At 37.2% G+C, this 17610-nt stretch overlaps 1 protein-coding gene across 1 annotated transcript; it reads left to right on the forward strand.

The window, feature by feature from the left end:
* Positions 1-7010: 7010 nt before the first annotated feature.
* On the forward strand, positions 7011-16985 carry LOC107085023 (leucine-rich repeat-containing protein 4B-like). The gene is made up of 3 exons (XM_015375146.1): positions 7011-7498; positions 12077-12592; positions 12696-16985. Exons 2-3 carry the CDS (start codon positions 12350-12352, stop codon positions 14670-14672), a joined length of 2220 nt encoding a protein of 739 aa, XP_015230632.1. The 5' UTR covers positions 7011-7498; positions 12077-12349; the 3' UTR covers positions 14673-16985.
* The last annotated feature ends 625 nt before the right edge of the window (positions 16986-17610 follow it).

Below are 17610 nucleotides of genomic sequence, written 5' to 3' on the forward strand. Positions count from 1 at the left end.
CAACTCAGCATTTATATTTATCGGTGCATGGTATGGTTTGGCTGCTTGAAAACATTCCCATTGGTTACCATTTATCTACAGGGCATTACTTGGACTGCTTCTGGCCTATATATAATATGTAATCCTACTGAGAATGATCAATTTGTATACCTTTTGCTCACACAATATGCTGCTTCTTTCTGTCCATTGTACATAATTGGACAAGAAAACTTTTGTTCACTCCGTGAAAATCTTTTGCATTAAACAAACCTTTTAAACTAAATGATTGAGTGCTTTTACTTTCAAACTAAAAGTTCTCGATTCATTAACATATACCTGTTTTAACTTGTTTTGTTTTTTTTTTACTTTCAACTTTATAAGTCTGTGCTTTATTTATTGCAGCTTCTTGGCTATAACACCCTTGAAAAAAGTTTTTTTTATCTCGATAATATTATCCTGGTTAAACAAAGGCTATGTTTAAAACAAAAGATGAAAATTGGAAAAGCAGCACATATCCACTATTAAAGTAGTATAGGATCTGAAATGCTGAGGGTCCTTTATTGTTTTCAAGATACCTTCTTTAAGGCATGCCTTCATAAAGTGAACAAATTACCAGGAAATTATAAATTGAAATATAACAGAATGTGCCAGCAAACTGAAAGTGTTCTTGCTGGGTCTTTCAGCAGGATATTGATCCGGTAATGATCAATATTTTATTTTGCTGCCACACAGTGAGCCAGATGACAAAAGGTATGAAATTGCCCAAAGCACAATAATAGAAATCTGCAGCAATTTATTTTCTGTGTGAAAAGAAACAGGTTGAAACAATTTGAGATCCCTAGGAGACAAGTCCTGCTTATCCAATTATTAGTGATTATATGACTTATGGTAAACTGAAGCAAAAAAGCAGAGTAGATTACCATTTGTTTTTTCTATTAACAAAAAATACAAAACTGATTTTTTTTCTTTTTACATTACACTGAATTGATCATAAGGTAATAAATATAATTTTGTTGCTAAAATATGCAGTAATATGACACCAAATTATCTCTTTGCCATAAATGTTTGATACGCAAATGTTCTATTCATTAAATTTGTTTTAGTCTCAGTAGCAAAAACAGATTACCTTTTTTTATTATTAGAAACAAAGACTTTATTAACTTTTAGTATGAGTAAAGTCAAACAGCTGTTTTCCTTTAGTTTTTTTTTTTTGCATTCACCCACATTTGTTGCATTTAAATACAATAACTGCAATAGCAGTTTGACGAGTTTATAAAACTGAAAAGGTTTGTTGCAGTACACCTTGTTGCTTACAAGATGGCAGTCAAGGCTCCGTTTAGGGTCAAATTGACAGCCAGTGTGGTGCCCCAACTTGATAGGGAAAATTGACAATAAATGAATAAACTTTGTGAATTATTTGTTAAAAGGGCACCAATGCTACAAATATTGTAATAAATCATCTTTATTTTCTTTTAAAAATACCTCAAAACAAAATAAAGGAAAAGCAATCAATCAAATACAAGTTAAGAATTTAATTCCTAAAACAGATTTTACAGAGCTTTGGGTTACAGTAAACTAAGCTACCACCTCAATCCACCTCACCCTACAACCTCATCACTACCATAAAAAATGGTGGTGGCGGTGTCATGGTTTGGATGGATTTTTTTTTTAGCTGAGACAAAAAGAACAGTCCTAAAATGCATCACACTAATATAGTGTAGTTTTAGCATTTATTCAAATGTGTGTCTCCTGAGGCAAAACTTAGAAGGGTGTCCGGTTAAAAAGAAAGGGAGGCATAGGTGCAGTTACCCTTGTTGCTCACAAGATGGTGGTTAGAGCTTGCCTTGAGTTGAAACACAGCAGCTTCAGTAATGGCTGACCTGAGCATAAACAAAAAAAACCTAAGAAATGGTCAAACTCTTTAGACCATTTATCATGAGAGAGAAAATGCAAAACAATAATAAAAAAAAAACTCTTAATTCCTGGAAAATACATCCCAGACTTAGCAAATATGGGAACTTTTTTGTATACCTAACCCCACAAGTGTACTTTATCTTAAACTTCTTAGAGCTCTGGTTTTCCATCTCTGTACAAATAAGGCCACACATCTGCATATTTACTTGAAAACCCTGCCACACATACAAACACCCACACATCCAAGCATATACAACCATGTGCACAAACACAACGTGTGCAAACTAAAAGTGAGTTCTCGCAGACAGGAAATGATGTCAGTTCTTGTCTCCAAGGAGATGGAGGCAGTTGCTAAGATACTGTGACACTCGGATTTTTCACTCTATTTTCTCTCCTCTCTCTCTGTCACACACACATACACACACACACACAGATGTCACCATGAATAAGTTGAATCTCTCTCTTGTATCTTTTTTATTCTCTTGGACATAAGTCAACCTAATGTTTTCAACTCTATAAATAGTCACAAAATAATAAAGAAAAAAATCACTTGGTTCATGATCCCAATTAGGGGGTTAGGGACATTAAATACAGCTTAAACTTTTTGCTTCTATGAGCATCTCTTACGAGAATTAGGCACAGATGTAGTCTTTGAAGTGCATGCAGTAATTTGGTCGCCCAGATTTAGATTGGGGGTGTAGCTGAGAGACTGATTGACTGATGGGTACCAGCTCCGTTCCAAAGCTTTTCCTCAGTGTGAGCAGCACCTCTCTGGTGCTATCAGCATGCCACATATGTCTTGTTTCTAGCATGTTGCTGCCAAATCCACATCAGCCTCCTCTTCTCCTCCCCTGTGGCTTCTTAACACAGCATTAAGAGTTTATAGGGTTTGGGTTGTAGTTGGAAAGCGTGCATCCATCCTATGGATTGTGGGATTAGCTACCTTCCCTATGTTTTCACTCCAAGACCCTTGCTGTACTGATGACACAGGCAATACAGCAATGAGTGTTTGTCCATTTAATGTGCACAAATGCATGCCCTTCTCCATTGCTCTTATCCACTGCTCCTATACACACACACACAAGCATGCCATACATCCATAAGAGGGATATCAGATTCAATGTGCAATGACACAGAGAGGACACACAGTGGAAAGAGGGGAAGGAAGGGGAGCAGAGGCGCAGGGTGGGTTTGGCATGGAATCGTTTTAAATGGTGCGGAAGGCAAAAAGATATAGAGAAAAAGAAAACAAGTGACAGAAAAAGCGCTGATAGGCAGTTTGGACCAGAGGACTGGATGTAGGTGAAGATTTTTAACATGGCTGAGGGAAGAACGAGAAAAGAGGAGGGGGTTAGGAGAAGAGGGAAAGGAGGAATATCCTCTGCACCACTGTGTGACTGGAAATTTAATAGAGGGGGAGAGATAGAGGGAGAACGAGAGAGAAAAGGAGTGAGAGGTAGATGGGAGAGAGAAAGAAGGAGCCAGCCGAGGGGGGAGGGGAGAGGAAGGAGAGGCAAAAAGGCACAGAGACCTCATTGCTGTGCAGCTTTCAGCAAAAGCTAGTGGATGGAGGACAATGGTCGCTACCGCATTCACAGAGAGGGGGGGGGGGGGGGGCATATAAAGAAGAGAGGGATGGAGAGGAGGAGAGAAAGTATATATCTGGGGGGTCTTTCTGAAGCATCAGTGGCCTTTTTGGTTCTTTGACCTTTAGTGCGTGCTAAGAAAGACCAAAAATGGGCACAAATTTATTTTTACCCACCAAGTTTTATGAAAAGCTATAAAAGGAAGCTTCTCTGCCTTTGAACTAAGACCTAAACCAAAGGCTGTCCACACATGTAGACACAAGCATGGCAAAGATCAACAGAGGGAGGCCACTAACTGTAGGAGTGGTATCTTGTTGATGGTCCTACTAATTAAAACATGCAGCGCACTGTTGGTGGCATCTGATAGATGCTCACAAAATGCTTACTATAGGAACATTTTCAAGACTGAGCGTTGGGTTTTTTAGTCATGTACAAAGCTCAAAGCTGACCGACTTTTTTGCTTCTCAAGTCTGGATGCTGACAACAACTAAACGCATAGGCAGCTTTGTTTATTTACAGCATTAAATCTACTGTTGAAGCTTAGGGGCAAAAGTAGACATATGCAAAGTCTGCAGAAAACAGACATCATTAGTTAGCAAGATTTAATCTTAGCTGGCCATTACTAAATGCACGCCCTAGCACTGGGCATTCATAATGAACATACACATATACATATACATACAACACAAACTTTTATATATTTTACTTTATTTTTTACTTTATTTTAGAGCAAGAGGAAGAAGTACAAAATCAACAAATGGTTTTAAAGTTAAAAAAATATGTTTTGAATACCTCAGTATTTAGCCTTCCTTAGCCAACACGTATATATTATCCTGCTGTGACAGCTGCGGTATTTCTCTGATAGCTTTGGGTATTTAAATAATTGAAATTTAAACCTTTGTTGCATAATAGTTTAAACTTATAATGGATGAATAGTTTGTTTGTGAACATGTTGTTTTAAATTTTGCCACATATTCCCAGTTCATTTTAGGTCAAATAGCATCCAATTGTAGTTGTGGCAATAATTTTGAGTGTTGGGGTCAAGATGGAGGATAAAGGGTTTGCTGTCTCCACTGTTTTGCAGCCTTAAACCCTAACTACCAGCCCTCTCTTTTCTGAAAAAAAGAATCCAAGTAACAAAGTACAAATACTTTGTTACCTTACTTAAGTAGAAATTCAGGCTATCTATACTTTACTGGAGTAATTACTTTTTACACAACTTTTTACTTCTACTCCCTAAACTTTTTTGAAATAATCTCGTCTTTCTACTTCTTACATTTTAAAAAGTAGACTCATTAGTCTTGTTTCATTTGATCTCCATTTTTGTGGCCTGTTTGTACTTAAAAAAAAAAAAAAAAAAAAAAAAAAAAAAAAACATAAAAATAATTTGTTTTATGAAGACAATTCATTTCTTTGTGGTTGGACCCGGTGCAGCACCAGCTTGTCCTTAGCCATGTACCAAAAAAAAAAAAAAGTTTTTAAGATGATGCAAAGTTACATTTGATGCTGTGACCATTAGTGCAAAAATAAGAAAATTAAGCCTGAGAAAATGATTCATTTACTTGAGTAAAAAGCTAAAGTTCATACTCTAATGTCTACAAATTTGTTTTTTAACAATAGGATTTCTACTTCTACTTGAGTGATAACCATTAATACTTTTGACAGCTCTGATTATATCCCTTTATTTATAAAGCACTCTTAAAATAACCAAGGTCATCAAATTGCTGTACATACAACTGAAAACAACAGTAAAATTGAAATATACAAGCAAAACACAGATAAGCTAAAACAGTAAAAAAAAAAGTCAAATCAGTTCAAATGAAAAGTAATTGAAACAGAATATTTAAAAAAAATATTCAGAAAGATGAATAGTTTTCCACCACACGCAGTAGCCCTAANACCCTAAGATATAAAACAGCAAGCAACATAGTTAGAGACATGAATAAGTGATGATTGCACTGTTTTTCCCAGTTTTACGTCCATCCGCGGATCTGCTTTTTTTTTTCTGTCTGCCAGCGCATGTTTTCCCTTTTTTGAGGAAAAACGTCCAAAACGTACGAAATAGTGTGCATAACTTTTCGTACGTTTTCATACGCACTGATAATGAGAATGTGTGGACAGTGGCTTAAAGTTTTGTTTTGGTCTTGGCTAATCAGAGCACTTTCTTCCATTTGTTTTCATTTCCTCTGAATGACTTGTGTCAAAATCTCAACATGAATCTTTGTGACTTTTTTGTCAACCACTAATTTCTTCATGCCATGTTTCCAAAAAGCTTGATTTCCACATGAAATCTGGCTTTTTGGAAGTTCTCTCTTTATAACTTAGAAAGAGACTGGCCTGTCTGCTGTGTTCATTAGTCTTCATGATGCTACTTGTTCATTAATATTTCCTTAAGAACCCCTGAGGCCATCATAGAATAGCTAAATGTATACAGAGATTTAAAAAAAAACATGTGATACCAGTAAACTCTGTACTGTCACACTTTAAAAAGAAAATACAATTAAATTTCTCAAATTGCTAACAATTGAATCAAATTGATCTAACTTAATTAATTAAGTTTATAAGTTAAAAGCTTAAATGAATTGGACAAACTTAATCCAATTACTTGTTTCCAGTCGAAGCATTAATTTAAGTTGCAGCAGCAATATCTTTCTAGAATGCAGAAGGAATTTACTTATTGTTTTTTTAATTTTTTTTATCAAGACTATCCGACTATCAAGACAGTAACGTTACTTCCTGGACTGCTGTCGTCCAATCAATTCTTTCTATTATTAACACCAAACAGCTAAAGCATTGCCACAGCATAATGCTGCCTCTCCCATGTTTCACTATTGTCATGGGAAGTTCAGGTTATATATTCTCATCACACATACATTCTGTATTATAGGCCTTCACAGAATTGCTTTATTTAGACTGAAATAAAGTACACAGTATTATGCAAACAATTTTTAGTCTCAAGTTAAGTTAGGTTGCACTGGATCTGTTATACAATGTTCGCAGTAAAGAGGAAGTAAAAAAATACGGGACTTACTGGAAAAAAAATCCCAAACCAACAAAAAAAAACTTGTTTCCTTTCTTCTTTCCATCATAGTTTGAATAACATTGTGTTGATTTTTCACATTATTGAAATAAATACATACAATTTTGTGGGGACAACTGGAACCAGAACCAAATTAAATCTGGTGATTTGCATACAATAAAAAAAAAAAAACTGAAAAGAAAAAAAAAGAAAATCTTAAATTTCATTTAATCTGCAGAAAAACACACTGACTCACATTGTCCAACTGATATTTCAGTGCTGCTGAGTCATATTGATAAATATGACTATACAGCTGCTCAGTATCCAGAGAGCTTATGTTGCAGCAGGGATGCGAGACAAAACCTGCATAGTTAAATAAAAATCTCATCATTCTAGCTGTATTACGCTTTGATTTATTCTCCAAGCTTCAGACGATCGCAGCTTCATCTCCCCACTCCAATTATGCCTTAGTGGGATTCTCTCGGAAACATACGGAAAGTGCGTAAAGACCCGCGCGCTGGACGCAAACCGCTCTGCCCAGCGGCCAACGTCGCGTTCGCTGCGCTCCTCTCCAAGGATAAGACGCATCGATGCGCTCGTCCCCGACCTCGTTCCCCAAATGTGACAATTATAACATCATTTTCTTCATCGGCACGTAATCTGATCTTTTTTCCCTCTCTCTCTCTCTCCTTATTTTTATTTATTTATTTATTTTTTTTACATCGCTCCCTCCCGCCTGTTCTGCGCGTGTGTGTGGATTGTGTTCATCTTTAACCTGCCAGCACTGTAGCCCCCCTGCGTTGCGTTGGCGCTGCGGATCTGGCTTACAAGAACAAGAGCCAGCTCACAGCCGTGGAAACAAGCGAATCAATTTAGGGGAGAGACAAGGAGAGACAGATAGCGAGGTTGTGGAGGGGGGGAAAGGCACGATCGCAGAGGGGGCACGAAAGGGAGAGAGGGACGCAGACATTACGCCGCATGCAGACGCCGAATATTAAAGGTATGTACTGTTTTAAGATTTATTTATTTTTTTGGACACAGGTAGAAAAAAGACACTGATGCTCTGCGTAATTGTGCAGTTTTCTTGTTTATCTGTAACTATGCTTAAATTAGTCATCAGATTTGATAAATATCCGAAAGGTTAAAGATGCAATACATGTCTGGTAAATGATTAATAGCTTATGATTTTATCATATAATATAGCAACTCCATTTCAACATACCCTTATATAAGCCTAAAAACACGCGCACTGGGCCTGTTTTTCCTAAGAAAATAAAAGGAAAAACTAAACATACAAACAAACAAACAAAAAATAACAATGAATATGTATATAGTGGGTGCAGTCGTGTTGTCATTACGCGATGAGAGAATGGATGCAAGCCATTTTGTAATGCAGCATGTGCAGAATTAGGCCTATTCAGAATTTCAATTGCGTTCCCAGAGAAGGTGCGCCGTGTGGCGAGCGCAGCTGCATAGATGAATAAGGCCATTCTGTGCTATTGTAAGGAGATATCAAGCTGGCGGCTATAAGATGATGTGAAATTGCAGATTTGGATGGGAGCTGCAGGTAAAAACGGTTGAAGTGATTCATTTTTGTTATTATTTTTGGTGATTATCTTTAAAATCTAAAAAAAAAAAACAACTTTCATAATAGTCAGAAGACGACAGAAAAAGACATGTTGTTATTTAGATCTGGTTTTATAAGATGCTGGTGGAAATGCGCCCTTTCCTACCTCGATTCCCACGTCCTGAATCAATCTAGCGTTGTCATAGTTACAGTAGATGATGTTGGCCCTGCTGCACCTGTGCAGCTTTGTGCTCTTCCCCGTCATTAGTAAATACATGATGTATAAATACAGGTCTCAGGCTTTTTTGTTCTTGTCTTATAATGACAAAACATTTTCTTTCTTTGCAGACCCATAATGTGATTGGTTTTGTAGTAGTTGGTCAGCAGCTTGCAGCTAATTTGTCTTTCACGACCCTGTGCTTGTGCTCGGATCAAATCAAAGAATCAATATTTACACGGTTGCAATCTGCTCTTGACGTTAAAAAACAGCTAAATCCAAGGAGGGGAATATATCTGGAGAAATAAGAAAGACGATTTCAATATGTCACAGTGAAGTAAGAGATTTAGAGAAGTTGGAGTGGTTTTCTAGATTGTTAAAAACAAATCAAACAAACAGCATCAATATATTGACTGTTCCTCTTAGGTTCTAAAAGGAAAATGTGAGGATGGTAGGTAAAATTAACAGGTATCCATATACAGTATCATTCTTTGTTGAAATATAATGTGTTGTTAAAAACACCCAAATGAATGGCCCTTTATAAGTATCAAGATTTTTTTGTCTTATATATAAGAGGGTATAAAGCAGAGTTGGGTATTGTACCAGAATATTTAGTGGTGTACTTTAATAATTTTTTTACTCCAGTAAAAATAGAAAGTAGTCATCCACCATCTTAGTGGGTAAAATGGCTACTAAAATACTGAGTAATTATTGGCTCTTAAAAACGGATTTAATGTTTAAAATAATTTAATTAGACAGTATTATGTTCAAAATCAGGTATTTTAAAATTAATACAAATAGATAACACGATTACAAAGTTACAACTGCAGGCAGAAGGAAAACGTTTCCAAACATAAACATCTAAAACTATTCTTAACACTAAGTATTCCATATATATAAGGAAAGTGTATAGAAGATAGGCTACAATATCTGCACTGTTTATTGTATTTTCACCTGATCTCAAATAAGTTAAGTTACACTCATAAGAATATTCCTTAGATAAAAGTAAAAAGTATTGTAAAGTAGAAGTAGATTATTACAAAATTACATTATTTTCTAAAACTTAGTGTAAATGTTACCAGTTACTACACACTTTTGGTACAGAAAATGGATGAATGGATAGAATTACGCATAATTGCTTGGTTAGCCTCAAATTCCAAGTAAAACTAATCTATTTTCAGAATTACCTTTGGGTTCTCAGTTTCTATACAGTTTCTTAGAAACATTGCATCATTTCTAAAAATGTTGTCAATGACAATAACAATGCCAGGCCTGTAGGTAGCAATGTAACAAGGACACTATAAATACAACCAAAAGATGGGCTTAGAGTTTGTGACTGAAGCTTGCACAATAGCTGACGGTTTAAGGATTTTAGTTGGTTGTGGGGTGAAGACAATAATTATTTACGAGAAAGTCAGACAGTTAAAACCCCTCACATGATATGCCATTTTTGGAAATGTGTAATATGCAGTTTCTACACCTTACCTATTAATAAAAAATAAATACATGCCCAAAACCTTATGGCTCAATAGCCAGCTACCTACTTAATCTGTTTTTCAGCCCATTCACTGTTGGAAAAAGCACATTTTGTCTGCTGATAGAGCTGGTGTTCTGTTATTGGTTGAATGTAAAAAACACTTTATTATTTCACAATTCACTGTAATGCTACATCCATTCTCTGCATATGTTATTTGGTCAAAAAAGATGAGAATAACACTAAAATAAAAACAATTTAAGAGAGCTTTTTCCAATGATATTTTAAATGTAAATAGAAACGGAGGGGGTTACCAATGTGTTTGTCAAACAGAAGATGTGGGATGTGCTCACCATCTAAAAAAGGCCTATTTTTGTCACATTTTTTAGTGTTAGCTTTTAGAAAAACTGCTTTATCACTTCTTCGAATGATAATTTCAGTAATGACTCATCTTGACTTCAACCTCAGATTTCACAGAGATGCCAGATCTGCTTCCGCTTCTCTTATTGAAGGCCAAGGTTCAGACTGATCAGATTCAGAAGCACTCTTTGTCTTTATCCGTAGCTTTTGACCAGAATTGCTAGGAATCACGGATTAAAGCAGATATCTGGTCATTTAGACTAAACAGGTGCTGCTGGTTTGTTTTGCAACCACACATCAAGCTTAGCTAAATGCAGTGGCGTCGAATAAGGCGACTGGACAGTAAAAACACAAGATGGTGAGTGAGCAGGTTGCCACAGCAACCATGTTCCTAGGGGTGAATGCATCGCTGCTGCACAGGAAAACAGATGCTGAGAACTGGCTATGTATGATACTGATGAAAGAACCCCAGTTTGATAAAGAAATTGGAAAAAAAACTACACAAAGAGGTTGCTCTCAAACAGAATAGTGATGATCAAAATGAATGTCTGTTAAACACAGATGCCTTCTTGATTTTTTTTATTTTCCCCCGAGACATTAAAGCCATGTGACCATTAAAGTTAAAGTGTCAAGCATGAGGTGTTTGAATAAACAATAAGCACTTTATCAATTCAATCATTGTGCCTCATGCAGCCCAGGGATGTCTAAACTTAGAGTTTATTGATTTCTGCATAAGTTTCTGTTTGAAAATATTTTTTTCATTCGTCTAACCACAAACGACAAGAGTACAAAGCACTTTTATAAACGCTTCTCTTTGAAATATTAAAAATTTTTTAAAGGTTGTTAACATAAATCTTTGTAGGACTTAAATATGGAATGCTGTACACAGCATGTGCATTGATATAAAATGGCAAGTATAAGTCATTATCACCCAATACCACTAATTAAAATCTGATACACAAACATGTGGTTTCTAGTTTTTCATACTATGCTAGGGCTCTATGATTGTCAGCCGCAGCACCCAGAAGAAGGAATAAAGGTGGTAACAACCACCATATTAATTTAGTGACCCACCTTGTATTGTATTCTATAAATTAAAATGACCATGTTTAATGAGTTATAGCTTTAATTTATAAGCTTTTTAAAAATAATACAAAATAACCTTTTCTTTCCTCTAATCATCAATCCTAAATTTTGCAACAGCTAAAAAAACATTTTTAAACACAGGGGTCCCCATGTCCACTCCTTGAAATCGTGTAAGCTGCAACTTTGTGGTGCATCTTTTCTCCAACACATCTAAATAAATGGCTGAACTCTCGCATCATCGGCAGCAAATAACTGTGCATATTCCTGGTTGCAGGCCAGTCATCTGATTCAGGCGTGTTGGAAAAGTGATGCATCTAACAGTTGTAGGATAGTAGATCTCAAGGGCTGGAGATGTGCATCACTGTTCTGACATAACGAACCAGCTGGTTTTTAGCAACATGGCAATAGGGCCTTGTTTACTTATTTGTTTTTGTTTGAGTAAGTCCAAAGGATCAAATAAAAATATATAAATATATTAGACCCAAATCTTTAGTTAGCCCTATCAATATGGTGAAATAAAACTCCTGAAATTCTCTGCCACACTTTTTTCCTTTGTTTAAGTATAACATATTTTTGGCAGAAGGACACAACATTTCAGGGTTTTGCTCATCTGTAGTTTAGAATTACACCTGGTAATTCAATGACTAAACAATCACAAACCGTGACCCCGGTGTTTGGCTCAACATCAAACAAGAACAAATCATTTGCCCTGTTAGCTACACTTGCATCAGAGACAATGCTTAATCAGACAAACCTTATGACATAGTAATCTGTATGGATTCAGGAAATACTTGCATCTAGACAAATGTTAAATTGCTTGATCTGTGCATTCACTTCTTCTCTTTTTTGTCTGTGTGTTTCCTTCTTCCCACAGTGAAAAGCAAGAATTTCCACAGGGACGGGGCTTTCCCTTAGCTTAATAACTACTTTGGTTGCAAAATGCAGGACATATTTCAGTGAGACAAGTAAAATACAAGTCTGATTCCTGAGAAAATATGAGCAAAGTGAACATCTCGAGTTTTTGAAGTGACTCCTCAACAGACAAACTCCGATAAGACCATGAATGTAAAGACAAGCACTTAATTGACACTTTTGGAGGTGACTAATCAATATTATAGTACTAGGGGTGGGTCATGACTCAGTTGCCATGCGTCTTGTCATGGTGACCAACCCCTGCACCCCTTCCCCCCTCCTCTGGTTGGTCCAGCTCCTGTTGTGGTTTCACCACCATGGACCCCAGCTGACAGAGGCTGCGCCACCATGTCCCAACCCCTGCTCGTGCTCCAATCAAGCGAGCCGGGTCATCTGTACAAGGAAGAGTTTGGACCAAATTCCAGACAACATTTCAGAAAACACAAGATACCTCAATCTACAAGAGAACTCAATTCAGGTAAAGATGGTTTGGGCTTCTAATGTTCTATTAAAAGGTGTTTTGATTATAATAATTCTGATGTTGCTACAATATGTCTTTTTTTCTTCTTTGTTTATACAAGGTGATCAAGTCTGACACATTCAAGCATCTGCGGCATCTGGAAATTCTCCAGCTTTCCAAGAACCACATTCGACAAATTGAGGTTGGAGCTTTCAATGGCCTCCCCAACCTGAACACATTGGAGCTTTTTGACAACCGTCTCACAGTGGTACCAACTCAAGCTTTTGAGTACCTTAGCAAACTAAGAGAACTATGGCTACGAAACAATCCCATTGAGACGCTGCCAGCCTTTGCTTTTAATAGAGTTCCCTCATTAAGGCGTCTGGATCTGGGGGAACTCAGGAAGTTGGATTTCATCTCAGAGGCTGCCTTCGAAGGTCTGGTTAATCTGCGCTTTTTGAATCTTGGCATGTGTGGCTTAAAGGACATCCCCAACCTTACCCCACTTGTACGTCTTGAGGAGTTGGAGCTATCAGGAAATCAGCTGGGAATTGTTCGTCCTGGGTCATTTCAGGGACTTGTGTCACTTCGAAAGCTTTGGTTAATGCACTCCAGATTATCTGTAATTGAACGCAATGCTTTTGACGACCTAAAGAACTTGGAGGAGCTCAACCTCTCCCACAATTCCCTGCATTCTTTGCCCCATGATCTCTTCACCCCTTTACACCAGTTGGAGAGAGTACATCTCAACCATAATCCTTGGGTTTGCAACTGTGATGTCCTGTGGCTCAGCTGGTGGCTAAAAGAAACAGTTCCAAGCAACACCACATGTTGTGCTCGTTGCCATGCCCCTCCAGGCTTGAAAGGAAAGTACATTGGAGAGCTGGATCAGACCCACTTTGTCTGCTATGCTCCAGTAATTGTGGAACCACCTACTGATCTGAATGTAACCGAGGGCATGGCTGCAGAGCTGAAATGTCGTACTGGAACCTCAATGACATCTGTGAACTGGTTCACCCCCAATGGTACTCTGATGACACATGGATCATATCGAGTTAGGATTTCAGTGCTTCATGATGGAACCTTGAACTTCACAAATGTGACCGTGCAGGACACTGGGCAGTACACCTGCATGGTAACCAACTCTGCTGGAAATACCACGGCAACTGCTGTACTCAATGTATCTGCTTCTGACCCTACTAATGGCTACAGTTATTTCACCACTGTCACAGTTGAATCAGTGGAGCCAAGAGAAGATGAGAACTCAGCAAGACAGTATGTAAACGAGACCTTTGTTGGCTCCCCTAAGCCTACTGGTCAACGAGGGGTGGACGGTCAGTCTGGCTTTACTATATCACCATCTCTGTCTTCACTGTCCTCACTGTCACCCAGATCTACTGAAAATGCGGTGACCGTGTCTCTAATGGATGTAACTAACATTCCAGGCCTGGATGATGTAATGAAAACAACCAAGATCATCATTGGTTGCTTTGTGGCCATTACTTTTATGGCAGCTGTAATGCTGGTGGTCTTCTACAAACTTCGCAAGCAGCACCAACTACACAAACATCATGGTCCAGCAAGAGCAATTGAGATTGTCAATGTAGAGGATGAAATTGGAGCTGGGCCTGGAAGTGGAATCTCTGGGGGTTCAACAATAAATTCTGGCACGAGTGCAGAAGGAACCTTAAGAATACATCACCCAGAAGTAGTCAACCTTCCAAATATTGGTCGCACAGATACCCTCAACCATTACTACAAAACACACCATTTCAACAACAACGTGATGGGTCTCAGTATCACAGACGGTATGGGACCAGGTGGAATCCTCAACAGTAAGAACCAGCATGGCCTGGACAACCCTATTTCCTGTACATCAGTCCCAATATCTACATCAAATTTGCTCTCTACATCAGGCAATGGCACCAACACAATTCCCAGTTCTATGTCCCCACCACTGCCCATGTCTCTACCCATGCCGACTATGGGCTTACATGGATCAATCAAGGGTTTCATGGGCCAAAACCAGAATCCCCAAATGGAACCACTACTCTTCAAGGGGAGCTCCAAGGAAAATGTCCAAGAAACCCAGATCTAAAAAAAATAAAAGTGTGTGAAGAAAGGGTGAGCAAGCAGAACTCAAAGACAGGGAAGGAATTGATGTTGGGTTTACGTGTGGAATAATAAGACACTAGAGTGCATTGACCTTACACCAGGAGAAAGGATGGATTGACACGGCAATACACAAACACATAGACTTAACCCTAACAGTGTACTGAGCCAAGGATTACCACTATGGCCCAAGTGTGTTTGTAGAACCGATCATGGCCATGGAGATCAAGGAGTGACCATTGCTACAATGTAAATCTGTGCCAAAGCAAATGTTTTTTGCAGTTTCTACAAGCTGTATTCTCATAGGAAAAAAAAGAGACAAACTAGTCTGTCAGAGTAATTCGCTCCTCAAATTGTTGTTGGCCAGCAGAGATGAAAGTTACGCACAGCACTTACCACATCGCAGGATGGAGATGTTACAGAGTAAAATTCAAGAGACCTTTTCTTCCTCAAAAAAAAAAAAAGAAAAAGAAAATACATGAGCCACACTCTTAAGTGACTCAACAGACTCCCTAAAGATGAAAATTATGTAGGCATAATAGATGGACAAAAAGGTACAGTGCAGTACAAACTACTGTGAAAAATCCACAAATAATATAAATATATTTTCATCTAAATATGTATCATTGCAGACTCCAATGCACACATATTTTGGGATGGATGTATAAGCTGGTATAGTTTGTTTCTTCTTTGTGAATAATCAGGGGCGGTGACAGGTGGAGGTATGTTATGTTTTAAATTTGGCTACTTCTCAGAAACATAAGGGCTCAATTGCAACACTCATTGTGAATCTCTCAATTGGCTTTCGTGACCATTTAGGTTGTAGAACAGCAAACGCAGATCTCTGTTTGACAAACTTTCATCTGTTGGTTCAGTAATAATCATCATTGCAAACCTTTTGTGTTTTGAGAGTGTATTATGTATTTTGTAAAAGCCGACTTCATGGTATTTAAAACGATACATTCTGATACGTAAATGCCAGTGTCAAATGTTGGCAAAATACTGTTTCACCAGTATAACAAATTTATCCAATGCAATTGCCTGTACTGGTAAAAATAAAGTATTGACATTGTGTTATTTGAATCTGATCATAGCTGGATAATTGCTTTCAGGCTGGAATTTAATACAACCTGTGTTCTCCTGCAGCAGAATGCTGCCAAAATGATGATTATACATCTTCAGCAGCATTTAAGAAAAGAGATTAAGCATTCATTTGAGGATGATTGGAGTGAGTGAAAATGTACAGTATATTAATAAATAATGTCTGGTTGTATGACAATTGTAAGATTCACATTTTTACAGTGTAACTTTCATATGTTAAATGGCATTTACCCTTCCTGCGTTTCAATAATGTATTCCTTTATTTTTGTTAGTTTGATATAATGTGTACAGTTGTCTAGCCATGTGTCATTAAGTGTGAAATAAATCAATCATATATTGGGTTGTGGCGGGTCAATATGGCAACCACGCGAGTAAGAAGCAGACATTATGCAGTCTCTCCTGTGCTAAACCTGGATTGAATGTATGGTTTTGTGGTTTAGCCATTAGTCACTCTGGTAATGATAGGGGCCATCTGTTTTGTAATGCTGTTCAAACAGGCTTTTACTCACTCTCCCATACATTGCTCACAGTCACCGCCGGTTCTGAAAAATACACGTTTTTATATAGGCAGTTAAGTCTGAAATTAGTCAGCTTGCTTCTCCCATGATTATTTTTTAGAGAAGTTGATCATTATGAATGAATGCAAGATTGAAGAAAAATATACTAATACAATAAATACTTACATTTTTAAACAGGAACTAAATGTCTGTTGCAATTGAGCTCAAACTGAACTGGTGACCATTCAATCCAGAGCTCCCTCATTAATTTTGTGGCTTTTTTGCACCCCTTTCTCAGATTTAGTGTTTTTAGCTAACAATGCCATTTCAGAAGCATAAGCTTACATTCTTTGTGTTATCTGAAAAAGAAACTTTACTAACTGTAACAGGAGTCGAAAGGTCACAGTAATGATGATGATGATTATGATGATGATATGCTAAAAATGGGACATTTGTATGTCTAGTATAAGTGATGGATTTCCTGCCATAGAAGTTATGGAAGCAACATCTTCAATGCCAATGTACTCTTTGCTCTAAAATATGTTTAAAATTCTGTGAATTCCCATGTGCTTCTGTGAAATAACTAATTGCTTATGTTAGACATTTATATTTTTGGCCTTACTTGTGGATATATAGGTGCAAAATCTGAACAAAAGCCTCTTTTTCCATACAGTTTAAAATGTTAAATTCATATGCGTTAAAAATAATATATTTAGTGTTTATTTCTGTTTCTTTTGATGATTATTACTAACAGTAAAATGAAAAAAAAAAAATTCTTAAAAAAGGTTAGAAATTGTTTATTAACAGTAACAAAGGATTTGGATGCTTAAACATTACATTCTGACAACCTTGTGACCTACAAATTCTTTGGAAAGACAACGTTTTTTTTACACTTGTCCAGCAGATATTCACTGACAATTAGCATAAAGAGGGTATGCCACACAAGATCATTGCTAAAGAAACCAGCTGCTTACACAGAACTGCATCCAAGGATATTAATGGAAAGTTGAGCGGAAGAGAAAAATAGAGCAGAATATGGTGTTCAAGCATAATTAAAAACTGCAGCCTAGTCAAGATTGTGAAATAAGGTTTATTTAGGAGTTTGGAGTTTTGGCTTATAGTAAAGCATCATGGACACTTATCCAGGACATGGTTAATAGGGGTTGCATTTCTAGTGTTAAGCATCCCTAAATCATTTTTTAAGAACATCTTAAGTAGATTTATCTGTTTTAACAACCGTGGTATTAGTAGCTATGTTTACATGGACAAAAATAATTGGATTGCCGGCCTGATGAGATCAGAAATGTTTCATTTTAACATGTTTGA

The sequence above is a fragment of the Cyprinodon variegatus genome, unplaced genomic scaffold (genome assembly GCF_000732505.1).
Source record: "Cyprinodon variegatus isolate N-32 unplaced genomic scaffold, C_variegatus-1.0 Scaffold113, whole genome shotgun sequence".
Classification (NCBI taxonomy): domain Eukaryota; kingdom Metazoa; phylum Chordata; class Actinopteri; order Cyprinodontiformes; family Cyprinodontidae; genus Cyprinodon; species Cyprinodon variegatus.

Coding starts and splice junctions, on each gene's coding strand:
- LOC107085023 (XM_015375146.1), top strand. CDS start 12,350: ATGCGTCTTGTCATGGTGACCAACCCCTGCACCCCTTCCCCCCTCCTC. Junction 12,593..12,695: donor TACAAGAGAACTCAATTCAG/GTAAAGATGGTT, acceptor TGTTTATACAAG/GTGATCAAGTCTGACACATT.